At 30.1% G+C, this 16,407-nt stretch overlaps 2 protein-coding genes across 4 annotated transcripts in view; one reads left to right on the top strand and one right to left on the bottom strand.

Annotated features, from left to right (window-relative positions):
* The window catches only part of LOC117173116 (probable myosin light chain kinase DDB_G0271550), a 25,406-nt gene extending 11,555 nt beyond the window's left edge, over positions 1 to 13,851 (bottom strand). Inside the window, exons 1-4 of one of the 3 annotated variants that reach the window (XM_033361508.1) lie at positions 13,645 to 13,851; positions 10,970 to 11,060; positions 1,435 to 1,638; positions 1,231 to 1,372 (exon numbers count right to left, since the gene is read on the bottom strand). In XM_033361508.1, the coding sequence (XP_033217399.1) occupies positions 1,231 to 1,372; positions 1,435 to 1,638; positions 10,970 to 11,060; positions 13,645 to 13,678 (471 nt within the window). In that variant the 5' untranslated portion in view covers positions 13,679 to 13,851. Of the gene's footprint in view, positions 1 to 1,230; positions 1,373 to 1,434; positions 1,639 to 3,021; positions 3,155 to 10,969; positions 11,061 to 13,343; positions 13,584 to 13,644 lie in introns of those variants that run through there. The other 2 variants (XM_033361509.1, XM_033361510.1) reach the window with 2 other exon arrangements.
* LOC117173120 (MAD2L1-binding protein) overlaps positions 1 to 16,407 on the top strand; it is a 66,417-nt gene that overhangs the window by 21,479 nt on the left and 28,531 nt on the right. The window lies entirely within an intron of this gene.

A 16,407-nucleotide genomic window follows, 5' to 3' on the forward strand; every position in this document is an offset into this window, starting at 1 on the left:
AATCTAATACCTTCTCTAACGAGAATGTAAAAATATAAGTTCTGATTCAAATTGTTGAATTTTCAAGCCAGAAATCAGAATTTTCTATAAAACGATAGAATTGTCAATCCCAGAATGTGAATTTAAAAACAGTTAATGTAAAAAAAATAGTTGAATTTTTAACCATAAAGAAACTCTTCCACCAAGATAAAATGAAAATCTTAATAAAATTTGGAATTATCACACAAAAAAAAATCTTCCATAAAAAAAATTTAAATCATTATAAATTTTTTGTATTATCACACCAAAAACACAAATTATCAACCAAACAGTTAAATTTAAAACAGAAAATATTATTTTTCTACCAAAAAAGACTTTTTTCAACCAAATTCATGAACTGTCAACCAAATATTTGAATATTCAAGTAACAAAGATAAATCTTCTACTGAAAATGAAATAGTTAAAGTTTCAGTTGAAAAAATTAAAATTAAAAAAATGACTTTTTAAAAAAAAAGGATTGTTGATATTTCAACAAAAAAATACTTTATTTTTAATTTAGAAACATTTTAATTTAAGCCGAAAAGATAAAATTTTCAACATAACACATAAATTTTTACCGAAATAATTGAATTTTCTACCAAGAAGATTAGTTCACTACCAAGAAAACGAATTTCCAACAAAATACATAAATTTTCAACCAACTAGATAAATTCTGATATGAAAAATATAAATTTTCAGCCGAACATGGAAACTTTAATTTTTCAATTATAAAAAATAATTTTTAAAAATTTCATCCAAAGAAATTAATTTTTAACTAAACTGATCCATTTTCAACCAAAAAATTAATTTCTAACTATTTTCAAGTAAAAAATACGAGTTTTCTATAAAAAACAAGTGATTCAAGAAAGAAGGAAATTTTAATTAAATTGTTGAATTTTTAATCCAAAAAGACGATTTGTCAACAAAACTGTTGAATTTTTAACCGAAAAAGTAGTTGGATTTTCTTCTTGGGTTCTCATAATTCAGTTCGCATTTAAGTAGAAGAACGAGAAAAAGTGGGTAATAGAGGAGAGCTATTTACAATAAAATCAGTTTAACTTTGTTTTTTATTGATTCGTTGACTTGAAAAAATTTTAAGTAAGAAATGGTTTTTAGCAGCACCCCCCCCCCCCCCCCCCCCCAAATACTACGTAATTTATGCATGGCCACAAATTTTCTTTAAAATTTTCTTTAATTCATCATGGTTCTTACTTTCATGTCAAGATGTAAAATATGCTGAGCGTGAACAAATTCAATCCCTTCGCAAATTTGTCGCATAAAGACCGCACAACTTCTTTCAGTTAAAACAAAGTCATCGTCAATTACTCTTTCGAATAATTCACCGCCCTGGATGCTATAAATAAAAAAATGTTTAGTAAGAATTAAAATTAATAAAAAATTTTTTTTTAATCTTACAGTTCTAAAATGACGTAGATTTGTTTCCCAGTTTCGATAGCATCGTAAAGTTGAATCAAACGAGGATGCTGTAACCTTCTCATGATTTCGACCTCTCGTTCTACAGTCCGTCTGTCTTCCTTCCTCGTGGTATTCACCACCTTGGCCGCCAAAGCCAATCCACTTTTCTTTTCCTTGCATCGGTAAACTGTGCCAAATTTTCCCCTGGGGATCAAGAAACGACTTCATGTCAAAAACTTTCTTTACCAGCAAAAATATTATAATACATGAAAAAATACCATTAGAAGAAAAAGTAAGAAAGAAAATGAACATTTTAATTTTTTATCTAAAAATGAGACTTTATTGTCTACCTGAGTGATTAAAATTTAATGATGCTTATAAATTTCGAAAGCATACCTAACTTTATTTGTATGCAGGAACAAAGCCAAGATTTAAAAAAAGTAAAGAAGCTATAAATTGTTGAAGAACATGTTGGTAGTGGAACGACTTTGAAACAAACTTGATATTGTTTTAGAAAATACTATAGAAAGATGTTTTTTCAGATTTCAAATTCTAAATAATTTAATCTTTCAATTCAAGCAACCTAAAATCAAGTATAAGGAAACTGTAGTCTAAAATTTTTCATAATTTTTTAAATTTGAATAAATAGCCATAAAAACCCCTAGAAAATTAAACAATGCAAAAAGGATGTCTCAAAAATGTAAATGATTCATTCTTATCGAACATAATAAAAATAAAAAAAGTGTATCTACAAATTATAACGATACGCTTAACAATGAAGTCCTAATAAAAAAAGTATTTATGATATCATAATTTTAAGTTCAGAACCTTTTCAAAATCAAATAATAATAATATTTATAATTAAAAATTGCACCTACAAGAAATTAATGCATGCACAATGGAAGAATATAACAAAAATTACATTCGAAATTGAATAATTTTAATGTTTAATTAAAAACATTCTGAATTTATCTATATTAGAAATTAAACAATTTAAAATTTGAACCATTTAGCAATTGATAACCATCAGAAATATTACTCAATATTTACCACCCCCTCAGTATTTATATGATGAATAAATATTGGAACTATTATCCAAACCTTATTTAATTTACATTTCATTGTTTAAATATATATAACGAATGGAGGAGGAAGTGTCCAAATCTTCCTACTCACGCTGGCAAGGATACACGTGTAGTAATTTGTAATTAAGCCAAAAAACTGTCACTCACTTTAGGTGCGAAGCGGAAATAAAATAAGTAATAGGATTATCTATTTATTAATTATCTTATTATTTTTCGATAGAATAGCTCCGCGAGAAGTTGTTACATGAATTACATATTTATAAAGTACTGATTCAACAATTATTAATTTGAAATAACAGTTTTTTAAATGGTCTGAAAATATCAAATAAATTTTGAATTTTATTTATATTATATTTATTTTATTATTTTATTATTATTATATAATATTTATTATTTTATTATTTTTATTATTTATATTTATATTATATTTATATTTATATTTTGAAATTGTGTTAAAAAAACTTGCTTAAACATTTATTTATAAAATATAGGAAGTTCACACCTGTATGGACGAAAGGTATGCGTGTATTCGTGTCGTCGATCCGAGGCTCGCGTTCACTTGAACCCGCATGTCAAGTGCGTCGCGACGCTTCGGTGGCGTCCAATCGGCCCGCCGACCCGACTGACGACGTCACCCCCAACAAAACAGAAACGCATTATTTATAGACCTAAAGACCTTGATTACAGAAACATTTAACATGTGACCCACCAACATATCTCCTCTCCTTTTTTCAGAATTTATTATAAATAAATTTATTGCAAAATATCCTAGGCTTTAGATCAATATTGGGTAAGCCCTAAGAAAATCGTTCATAACGAAACCTTGTTAAAAATTGATTTTATTGACTCGTAAAGATGCCCATAAAAGTTTGGGTCGTTAAATTTAGAATCGTAATTGAACCAGTCCCCTTTTAAATGTAATCACCGTCCCATTTCGAAATGAAAAGTAGAGCAAAAAATTCTTTGAATGTAGTGGTTAACTAATTTTTGTTTTCGAATAAGATAGACCAATTTTTACGCAATTGAAAAGTTTTAAACTTGAAATTTTATATTAGAGATTCAAATTCTGAGTGAAAATCGAGAATAAGAATGCGCAATGGCAATCCTACAAGCTAGGTGGAACAGGAGAATCGCAATTCCTAATATCAATCCGGAATTAATAATCCTAAATGATAATCCTAAGTAGCACTCTTGAATTACTATCTTCAAATACAATCTTGAATTACAGTCAAGGATTAAAATTCCGAATTACGAACAAGACTAAAACCCTGAATGACAATATTAAATCACAATCCTGAATGGCAATCCTAAACGATAATCCTCACTAACACCTAATCCTGAATGAGAATCATGAATAACATTAGAGGATCATAATTGTTCTAAATGACAACCTAGGATGGCAGTCCTAAAGGAAAATCTTTAATACATTCTCACATGATAATCCAGACTATCAGTCATGAATGAAATGGGGAATGGCAATCCTGAATGTCAATCCTGAATGATAATCCGAACTGCCACGCCTGTATAAGAATCTTAACAACATTGCAGGATCACATTTCTAAATGATAACCTAGAATGATAACCCTGAATGACAATCTTGAATGCAATCCTAAATTCATGAACGACAATTCAGACTGCCCATCCTAAATCAATGAATCATAAATAAACATCCAGAATATATAACTCCTAAGTGTTCATCCAGGATAAGAATCCTGAATGGCAATGATAAATGACAATATAGGCTGATCAGCTGAATCGTCATCCTGAATATTAATCCAGAATTGACAATCCTCAATGATAATCCGAAATAGCACTCTTGTATTACAATCTTGAATAACAATTCATGATTACAATTCTGAATGATAAACCAGATTAACAATCCTGAATGATAATATTTCATGAAAATCCTAAATAATAATCCTAAGTTACAATCCCAAATGAAAATCCTGAATAACATTGCAGATCATAATTCTAAGTCCTAAAGAAAAATCTTTAATGCAACCCTAAATTCCTAGATGACAATTCAAGCTAACAATCCTGAATAAGAAAATCTGCCCGCTGCGCGAGCACATTCTCACAACTGCAGTTTTTGACCAATCGACATAAGATTTTTTACATTTATTCTTTGGGGTTCCGGACAGGTCGTAAGAGTATTGGGGAGAAGATGCAGTGTACAAATTCCACACGTGATTTGAAATTTCGGGAAACTGAATTCGATAATTTAGATACAATTTTTATAATCAAAATTTTAAATACAGTTGCCATGTTCTGTATTCAATTGTTTATTTTTATTTTATTTTCTCAGAGTTTTTCAAACTTAAGTTCAAACTTCACTATCAACTTTGCATTTTTCAAACCAAAATTCTACTATAAATACTTAAAATTGTATGTTGATTCCATTTCAGTATTTTTATGTTCAAACTTAATATTAAGAGAAAACATGTAAGTAATATCGAATTTAATCAAAAATTTGACTGTATTTCCGTTTATACTCGATGTGTTGTATTAATTTAAAGTGCCCGTTCCGCGACGTTAAAGCCGTCACCACAAGGCACAGTTAGTATACATATAATTCTCGAATAAATTATATCATGACAAATATTTTAATTTTTAATTTGACAGTAGCACTCCTAATTATTAGAAGGAAAACGGTAAAACGTGAGCTCTACCAGAAAAAAGTTTAAGACGAACTTGTAGGTTTGGTATTATTCTTTTTTCGTACGTCGCATACTTTAGCTGGAAAATGGAATTTTTTATTATTTCAAAAGCGTTATCACGAATAAAAAAACTGTATATCTTTCCACAAACTGTTACCAAATCAATTTATAGATATTTTTGAAGTAAACAATTTTTGTTTTTAATGTTTTCCTGTAGATCGCATAGTTTAACCAGAACATAATTTTTTTCCTTTTTAAAACCGTTAGCACGATGAAAATAGAAACTTTCAGTCTTATCAAAAGATGGTTTGAAGTAAAATTTCCGCTTTTTTGTGAGTAATTATAATTTTTAACAATTTATTCATATATCGTATAGTTTGACCAGAAAATTTAATGTTTAATTTTTTTAAAAGAATTTTCGATGGATAACACCAGAACTGTTAGTAAAAAATAGCTGCTTAATGAACTCGTCCTTTTATTTCAAGACTGAACAAATGTTGACAAAGCACAATCCAATCTGATCAGTCATTCAAAAGTTACCGTGCCCTAAGACTTCAGACAGACGACACACAGACACCTTTGTAAAAATCATTTTTCTAACTCAAGAGATCTCAAAACATGGAGATTTGATGGGAACCAAAAAATTCAAATCTGACATAAAACTAACACCTCCTAATTGGGATGAGAAAGTAACAAAGCACAAATGACAATCCTGAATGACAATTACTGAATGTCAATCAAGGATAAGATTCCTGAATTGAAAAGATAAATAAGAGGCTAGGCTAAACTCCTAAATGAATTATAATCCTATATAGCCCTCTTGAATGACAATCCAGGATCATAAGAATAAGTGATAACCCAAGCTGACATTACGGAATGAGAATCCTAGATAATAATTCTGTCACTCCCGAATGACAATCCTGAATATGAATATGGAATTAACAACTCTGAATGCTAATCTTAGATAGCCCTCTTGAATGAAAAGCCAGAATCACAATATTATTAATGATAACCCAAACTGACAATCCTGAATATTAATCCTGAATAGCCATTCGGAATTGACAATCCTGAATCATATTCCTAGATGGCACTCTTAAATAAAAATCCAGGATCACAATTTTAAACATTCTATCCTTATGTATTTGACCCCTTAAATTCGAATCCGAAGTTGAAATACTGAAGTCAGCTCTTGTTCTTTTCCTTACCTTAAGTACATTTCACAGCCCCAAAAAAAGTGAAAGTTTCGACGGATCAGACTAGTCAATTCTTACGCATTTAGGGTCGCTGAAACTGAATCCGAAGTGATCCGAAGTTATCTATTTTTTTTCTCTTAAGCTCAGAAACCCCTTTTCGTATATTTTACGACCCCACAAAAAAGAAAAAACTAGGTGTTCGAGTGGACCAGTTTAGTCAATACTTACGTATTTTAAGTTGCTGAATCCGAATCTGTAGTCGGAATTCCGAAGTTAGTTCTTCCTTTCTTCCTAACGTTAAACTTTCCTAGCCTCAAGATTTTTTGTTCGTACATTTCTTGCGTTAGGGAAGAAACAAGAGCTAACTTTAAAATTCCGACTTCCGTTTCGCATTCAGCGACTCAAAATACGTAAGAATGGATTAGTCTGGTCCGCCTGAACTACTACTTTTTCGTAGGTTTTTTTTAAAGTAGAAAGAGGACAAGATCCAACTTCGGCATTCCTACTTCAGATTCAAATTCAGCGATCCAAAATACGTAGGGATCGCCCAGTCTGGTTCGTCGAAACTCCTACTTTTTCAGAAGAGCTGTGTCCTAATTGGCACTCGTGAATGAAAATCCTGAATATCAAACTGGATTTGATAATCATGAGTGATAATACTAGATGGCACTCTCAATTAAAAATCAAGGATTACAATTCTAAATGATAATCCAAGATGAAAATTCTGACTGGCAATCCAGATCAGCAATCCTGAATGAGCACACTCCCGAGTGATAATTCTAAACGTCAATTCAGGATCATAATTCTAAACGACAACGCAGGACGATAATCCTAAATAATATAAGTCAATGATCAAATAATGATAAAAATGATCAAATTTTACTAATTAAAAATGGGTTACAAATTTTCTAAAGTCTTCATTTAGAATAACTTCTCAATTTTCTGAATGCCTATACAAGATTTTCCTTTGTCCTGTTTCCTGCTTGTGCAACGCAATAGAATTTAATTATTACGCAAACCAAATTCTACTTGTCTGGCTCGGAGATATTATATTATATCAACGAACTGAGGAGCACAATGAAAGTGGAACATGTGGCAACAGCAAACACTATAAATAATTCGATTCTACAATATTCTAAACTAATTAAAATACAAATTAAATAAAATGTCTTCAAAGCAATTTATTTGATCTTTTCAAACATTTCAAAAAATTGACAAAGGAAAATATAACTGGCTATAGATTTCACTTCTGCATTCCGAAGACAATTTTACTCCTACACTAAAATATTTAGCAGTCTGAAATTGTTTAGAGTCTGAAAAGTAGATCTCTTTGTACAAATATTATATTTTGAGGAATATACCGCGACCACAGACATAAAATCTAATGGTGGGTCATACAAGATTTGACCCAGTGAGAATCTAAAAAAGACTTTGTGAGTCATGCGCTTTAAGCGAACGAGGTAAATGGGCCAACTTCTGGAATTTCCTTCCGCAGTTCAGATTTTAAAGTGCATGAAATTCAAAAATATTGAAAAATATTTCATAATAACAATTTCGAGTTGGTCGAACTTGGGGGGTCATAAATAGGATTTCCAAAGTTCCACCTGGCAGTCTTCAGAATTAACGAAATATTCGGAAATTTCAGGTATCCAAAAATGTCCAAAAATGTTAATATTTTATGGTAATTAATCAACAATTTATGGTAATTTATCGCCTCAAATTAGACCAAGCACTATTCACTACTCATAATCATTCTGTCAGGTATCAATTCGTAATGAGTGAGGTTATAAATCCGGCAGTCATAATTTTGAATCGAAATGCCCAATCGCAGCAGCTAAAAAAGTAATCTTATGCTAATTGCGCAAACGCAGCAGCTGAAAAAAGTAATCTTGCTCAAAGACCGTAAGCTGTTCGGCTAGAAAAAATATTTTTGAACCTGATTTTTGCCACGGTTTAGGAACTGGTCACATTCAGCAAGCTATAAATGCCTCGAAGACCGAACATTCTGTGGTAATGACCTTCATTTTTCGAAAAATCAAATTTTTAAGACGCATACACGATTTCAGCCTTTTTTCATGAAGCGGGCTAAATATATACTTTTCAGGAGTTTAAGTGACTTTATACACAAATGACAAACCATTATATACAACTATAGGCACGCATTTTGCGATAATCGAGCCCCTCACTACAAGAACTGTATTAACAAAAATTCCCCAAAATTTTTAAAATTTCTGGATTATCTGGAATTCCATTTATTTAAAAAAAATTTAATTTCTAAAACTTTAAAATTTTTTTTTAAAATGATCAAAATTCCTGAATTTTATGAAATGTTCAAAATTGAAAAAAGTACCAAAAGTTCTTAATTTTATTAAATTTACCAATTTTCTAGATTTCCAAAATTACTAAAATGTTCAAAATTTTTAAGCTTATCTAATTTATAATACGTCATCATGTTTCAGCCCTGGGAAAGAATTTTCAGAGCTTGAGTTAATGCGCATGTGTCCAACTCGACTGTTACGAACCAATCCAGTCTACTACTCTAATGTGTGTCATAATGTTTTCGAAAAAAAGTACGTTATGAACCAAGGCGAAACGTTTCTATTTTTGTATGAATTTAGGAAATTTTGGAAACATTTAAAATTTTGAAAATCTATGGTAAATATAAATAATAAAAATTTTCGATAGCATCAGAACTTTAAAAATTTTCAGTGTTTCAAAGAACTTTGAGAAATTGTGAAAATTTTGGACGCTTGTATAATTTGAGAAATTTGAAAAATTTTGAGCTGTTGGAACATTTTGGAAATTTCAGAAATTTGGAAAATTTGATAATTCAGAAATTTTAATAAGATACACAATTTTGAACATTTTATAAAATTTATAAAAATTGGAAAATTTAAGAAAAACTGTACGGTAATTTACATTATCCAAAAATTGTCAAATTTATTTGAAATATTCGGTACCGCAGTTAAAGTGACTTTTTACTTCTGAAAAGTAGAACTTTATCCCAGCTGCATAGAAATGAAAAAGGGCTGAAATCATGCATGTCATCTAAAAATTTTCTTCTCAGAATGTCTAAATCACCATATTATATTTAAGGACACGGCTGACCAAAGAAGGGCACTACCACTTAATAAGGCACCACTCGCGAGTATGGTGCTAATGACTTTTTTTATTCAATAACTCACACAGATTTGACGTACAAACGTTAAATGTGAGTTTTGAAGCCCGAACAAACAAATCCAATTTTGAAAAATCAAAGATAAATAACTTTGCACATCGGCAAAATAAAAATATTCTTCAGAATTTTTCTAAAAAACTTCTACACAAATTTGGGTGAAAATTATACCTAATCGGAAATTTATAGAAAAGGTGTAAACAGCGCTAAATACTATTCTAGGGTGATTGTTGCAAAAGAAGCGTGTGAGATATGTGCGAAATTGTCTATTTTGTGCACTTGTATCACAAATAGTTATTTGCGAACCCGTTCTAACGACTTCACAATCATTCAGAATTGAAGCCATTCAATCAAAGACCACAATTATTAATGAAAGATTGCTTTACATTTTCTCTTTGTCTTCCAAAATTATTACAGATGCAAGAAATTAAAAGGGTGCTTCCACATAGCAAAGTATTTTATCAAATCCATTCCAACCCCTTGACAACCATCCAGAAATGAAGCCACTTGATCAAAACCCACAATTCTTGATGAAGAGTTCCTTTAAATTTTTTCTTAGTCTTCCAAACTGATTTCCGATTCAAAGAGTGAAAATGATGCTTCGACACACAAAATGTTTTTCAAATTTGATCCCACCACTTGACAACCATTCAGATTTCAAAACTTTTTCTCGAAACTGGTTCTAACAACTTGAAACCCATCCAAAAGTCAAATAACTCAATTAAACAAAACAAAATCTTTAAAAAATCTGTAAAATGTTCTTTTTGTCTTAAAAAAATATTTCTGTTTGAAATAATGTAAAGAATGCTTCCACACCGAAAAGGATTTTTCCAACTTTATTCCCAGAACATAAAAACAATCAAAAATTCAATTCAAATGAATGGATCTGACAGAAGCCTTAAACCCCGGAATAGAAAATTGAATTCCAAAGTATAAAAATTAATGACGCCCACGATTCAATCGACCATTCAATGATCCTAATCGGCGCATGACTCAGTCTGAATTCGCGTTTCCACAGAATGCTAACGTGCATCGCGTCGTCATTTACGTTCACGTTCGCATTCGTTCAGACTCGTTTGGATCAGTTTACGAAAGGAACACGAGGTATCGGCTTTTATTTACGTTCGCTCTTGTGTATATACAAAGAGGCTTAAAACTTGAAAGGTATGCCATGAATTTTGCGCAGCTTCCTGTGCCGAGTCTGCCCCCTGGCAAGCCGAGAATCGATGAGGAATTTCGACTCATTCTCTCTGCCAAAGATGGATCTCGGGCTTCATTAAAATCGATTGACGAAAGCACCAAGGCGTCCTTGGATCGAGACACGTTAGCGAATCGATAAACAATCAATTGGTTAAATTCAATTTTTTATTTGCAACTTCTTACTTAAATTTTTTAATTAAGAGCCTTATTCTTATGGAAACTTACCTGCCAATTTCCGACTGGATGTCATACTGGTCCTTAAACTGCACACCCTTCCTAAGTGTCACGTCTCTGTAGGGAAAACTTGGTTCGATTTCTAGAACAAAAAATTATAAATTATAAATTCTATTGCAAGTAAAAAATGGAAATTGGGAGTATTTATCAGGGATTAAAATTTAAATAGAAAATACTGGATGACGTTTCATCAATAAATTCAGGAATGAATGACAACTAGGCTTAATAATCCCAGGTGACAATTATGAACTAAAATCTAATATTAAGGCATTAGATTCAAGTTAAGAACTAGCGAGCATGATTATAAAATCAGGGATGATCACTAGACTTGGTAATCTCTTTTGAGAGTACTGCATGAAAAGCGGGGATTAAGAAACGACATTAAAATTAGAGATTAGCGAATAAAAATCAGGGATTAACGTCTGATAAGATATTCCAATAAGGAAACAATACTATAGTGACGAAAGTCAAGTTTTAGGCTGACAATCCCTAATAACAAACCTGAATAAAAATTAGAAATTGATATCTGGGATGACAACTTAGCTTGTTAATTTCTGATAAGAATCCTGAATGTAAATCAGGGATTGACTTCTGAGAATCTATTACAATGCTAGATTCCAAAGTCATTTCAAGCCAAAAAATTAAAAAAAAAACAGAGATGACAACTTAGCTTGACAATCCCTGATGAAAATCCTGAATTAATATTAGAGATTAAGACAATGCAACAAAATTAAGGATTAACGGCCAATAAAAATTCAGGGATGAGAACTCGGCCTGTTCATTTTTTATTACAATCCTGAAGGAAAATCAGAATTTGACACGTGAGAATCAGGTAAATAATTAAAATTCTAGATAACAGTCCAAGCCAACAAATTGGGTTTTAAATCAGGGATAAAAACTAAGTTTTATAATTTTTTAATGGCAATCCTGAATTTAAATTAGAGACTGAAGCACAAATCATAATTAAGAATAATTAGAAAGTCAATGGCAAGTCGGATTGTTAATTTCTTATTACAATCCTGAACGTAAATTATGGATTGACGCCTAAGAATGATGTAAACTATTAAGGCCAGAGATTATAATTCGATATGAAAATTGAAGCCCAAAATTAGGCATAAAAATAATCCCTGATAACAATCCTGAATGAAGATTATGGACTAAGGCTCATAAAAATTAAAGATTGACAACCAAAAATAATATTAGGGATCGACTCCTGAGTTTTACATAAGGACTTAGCTCCATAGATTAAAATTGAATAATAATTACAAAGAATAAATTCCAGGATGACGACTGGCTCGACAAAGTGTAATATTTAAATTCGGGATGTCAATCCGGGATCAAATTATATATTAAGCAGACTTATTTGAGTGTTTGCATTTTTTATCTTTGATGAGGAATTTATCTGCATTATGAAGCCAATAAAATTAATAATATTAAAACTCTAAATCCTTTCTACCTTCAACCATTAACTCAAGACATTTTTTAATTTTAAATTTGAATGATTATAAATTGCAAATCAATCATTATATGAAAGTTTATTTAATTATATAATTATATGCATATACTTAAATTCTAAATCCAAATTTACAAGCAAAAATGAATCAAAATTTCTCTTAATCTAGGTTTAAATGCTAATTTAAAATCAAAATAAAATCAACACTCTGCGGAACTCAAAACTCTTACATTTATCCAGTCGGAATCTAAAAACAGTTTAGCTTCAACAGCTCCATGATTAAAGGAAAAAAGCACAGTGATTCAAAACTCATGATTAACTAAAAAATTGAAATTTAACTGATCATTTTTTTTAAATTCATGGTTTGAGATCTAAAAATAAAAAAATGAACTTTACTAAAAAAATTGCTTCTAAAATTTCTTTCCTTTTACTAAATTTATCACAAATAAAAATGTACTATTCTATTATAAATTCTCCAAACACATAAAAAAATATAAACAAATTTGTATACAATTAAAAAAGCGAATTAATCAAACTCTCAACTTTAAATACACAAATTAGTAACAAAATAAAGAGGTAAACTTCTCTAAATAAAATTAACTATTTTCGACCGTGGCTCCATTGGCTAAATGTTATTTCTCGAGAGCACGTTTAGAGTTTAGTCTATGAGATTAACTAAAATATGTAAATAGCTTCTGGAGGCATGAGCGTAGTCTACTCTTAAATTTTTTCTTTTCAAGTAATTTTTTGACTAATACGATAAAAACTCAGCTTGGAAGAAAAAAGTTCATAATTTTTATCTTTAACTTCTTTTTTATTATTATCAAATTAAGATAAAATCCAGTAAAAAAAGCCGTTCACTACTTTGCATCTCCATCAATCATCGAAGAAAAATTGATTTAATTAACTCACTTTAAAACTAAACAACACATTAGTATTGGTAAGGAACAGTCATCCCGAAGTTCTTTACATAAACAATACATTCTTTCCCCAAAACTGAAACACGAGATCCAACTATTGTTTTCTGCCTCCTTCTTGAAATCTTGAACGATTTGAATGAATTTTTTTAAATTTTTATTAATTGTTACTGAATTGATTCGGATTTTGACAAAGATTGGCGCCTCGAGGGTCCGGGTCACGGGCACTTATTGCCGAAAACACGGAAGAGGCGTTTCTGTGCCGCGCCATCGGAATATATGAGGAAAGCGCTTACCGCCAACCGGGTCCGTTTCGTCGACTTTAATCATTTTTGCTAAGATGTTTTTTTCGTAGCAGCACCCGCGAAATCTGAATCGAACCGATCAGAAGGATCGAGATCGAGATCCGACCGATCCGATGAATTTAGATCCGATTCAATCTAGAGGCGATTATTAACTATCGCACGAGAACTCCTTCGAGGCTCAAGGAGGCATCAACGCGCCTCTTCTTCTTGGCTCGGACGGATTTAGATTTTCGGTGGACGCCGCGAATTCTACTGTTGGTCACGTGACTCACGAAGCGTCCCGACGCCCGCGTTTTCCTCACCCATCTTCGATATAACGATATAGGTTCCCTCTTCCAAGATATTTTGCTTTTCCTCATCAGCAAAGGCTGATCCAGAACATTTTTCGGGGGGATGACTCTCGATTTTCATCAAAAAATATATTTGAAAAGATGTGGGATCCTTAATGATTGAAAAAAACGTTATAAAATTGAATATAATTAGACGATAAATTCCACTTTATTTATATTTTTTCACTGTAGTGTTCAAATTCATCAAAAGCCTAACAGCACGTGCATATTTTTTGCACAGCATAACTCGCGTAGTCTTTTAGGTGAGGGGGGGGGGTTGTCTATGCTGTCTTTCATGGGGTACGATTTTTGTTAAAAAATCATTTTTTAGGATGCAAATTCAACTTCACAATTGGTTGAAAGTTAACATATTTTCTTACAAATTCATGTTATTGCTGTTGAAGATTTATAATTTTAGTTGTACATTCAACTGCTTATTTGAAAATTAACTTTTTTTGACAATTTATATTTATGGCTTGAATACTCAACAATTTGCTAGAAAATTCAACTGTTTCTTAAAGATCGTTTTTCTAAATTGAAAATTGTTTTTGAAATGAAAATTTAACTATTCCATTTTTAGTTGAAAAGTGATCTTTTCAGACTAAAAATTAAAATATTTTGTCGAAAATTCCTCTTTTTGGGTAGAAAATTAATATTCCTGGTTGAAAGTTCAATTATCTGGTTAAAAATGTGTGCATTTTGTTGAAAATTCATAAATTTTGGTAAAAACTCCAAGTTTTTTGTTAAAAATGTTACTGATTGAAAATTAATCTGTTATAGTTAAGGATTCAACTATTTTGCTGGAAATTCGTCTTTTTTGGTTCAATCATATTCCGTTTTAAAAATTGATCTTTTTAGGTTTGAAATTTTAACTCCTAGGTTAAAAGTTGTACTACTTTATTAAAAAGTCATACTTTTGTTTGAAGCTTCATAATTTTAGTTGAACATTCGACTGTTTTGTGGAAAATTCGTCCTTTTGGCTTGAAAATTTAAATTTTTTTAGAAAATTCAAGTATTTAGTGGAAAATTAAACTGTTTTGTTAAAAATCGCTTTTCAACATTGAAAATTGTTGTTTTTCACTGAAAATTTAACTATTCAATGTTTGGTTAAAAAGTGAACTTTTAAAGACTAAAAATTCAACTATTAGGTTAAAAATTATGCATTTGGCTGAAAAATATTTTTTTTTTTTTGTAAAATTATATTGTGTTTTATTTTTCATTCAATATTTTTTTGTTGAAACATCAACTATTATATTTTTCATTAAGAATTCGTCCATTAGTCTTACAATTAAACTCTTTTTTGTTGAATACATATATTTTTGGGTTGATAATTCACTGTATTGTAAAAAAGCATTATTTTGCTTTAAAAGTTCAACAATTTGGTAGTAAATTTAACTATTTGGTCGACAATTCAACTTTTTATTTCTGAAAATTCATATTTAAAATAGTTTTTCAGTGAAATTTTAACTATTTAATTTTTGGTTAAAAAGTGACCTTTTACAAACTAAAAACTCAATTAATCAGTTAAAAATTCACTATTTTTGTAGAAAATGGATACTCCTCGTTGAAAATTCAACTATTTGTCTATGAGTTTATCCATTTTGCTGAAAATTTGTCATTTTAGTCAGAAAATACAATTTTCTGGTTAAAAATGCAACAGTTTGGACAAAGACTAATTTGGTTTGGTTGAAGATTCATCTATTTTGCTGAAAAATTGACTTTTTTGATCAAATTATATTGTGTTTTATTAAAAATTTAAGAATTTTTTGTAGTAAAGAAATTCATTTGTTAGGTTGACGATTCATAATTTTAGATCAAAATTGAACTGTTTGTGTGACAATTAACTCTTTTATTAAAAATATTTTCTTTATTAAAGTTTCAACAGTTTTGTGAGAAATCGCTTTTATAAATTAAACATTTTTTAATGAAGATTTAACTAATTTATTTTTTGTTAAAAAGTGATATTTTTCACGCTGAAAAATTCATTTATATGGTACAAAACTCCTTTTTGGTAGAAAATTAATATTCCTGATTGAAAGTTCAATTATTTGGTTAAAAATATATACATTTGGTTGAAATTTCGTAAATTTTGGTAGGAAATTCCATTTTTTGTTAAAAATGTAACTGTCTGATTAAAAATAGATCTCTTTTGTATAGGATTCAACAATTTTTCTCAAAATTCATCTTTTTCGGTCAAATGATATTGTGTTTTATTTAAAATTAAAATCCTTTTTTGTTAAAATGTCAAATATTGTTTTTTTTATATTGAAAATGCATCTTTTTAGGTTTACAATTCAACGCCTTCGTTAGAAGTTGAACTACATTATTAAAATATTATTTTTTTTCATTGAAGACTCATATTTTAGTACAAATTCATCTCTTTGCTTGAAAATAACTACTTTTTTTAAGTTGGGGGGGGGGGGGG

The sequence above is a fragment of the Belonocnema kinseyi genome, chromosome 5 (genome assembly GCF_010883055.1).
Source record: "Belonocnema kinseyi isolate 2016_QV_RU_SX_M_011 chromosome 5, B_treatae_v1, whole genome shotgun sequence".
Classification (NCBI taxonomy): Eukaryota; Metazoa; Arthropoda; class Insecta; order Hymenoptera; family Cynipidae; genus Belonocnema; species Belonocnema kinseyi.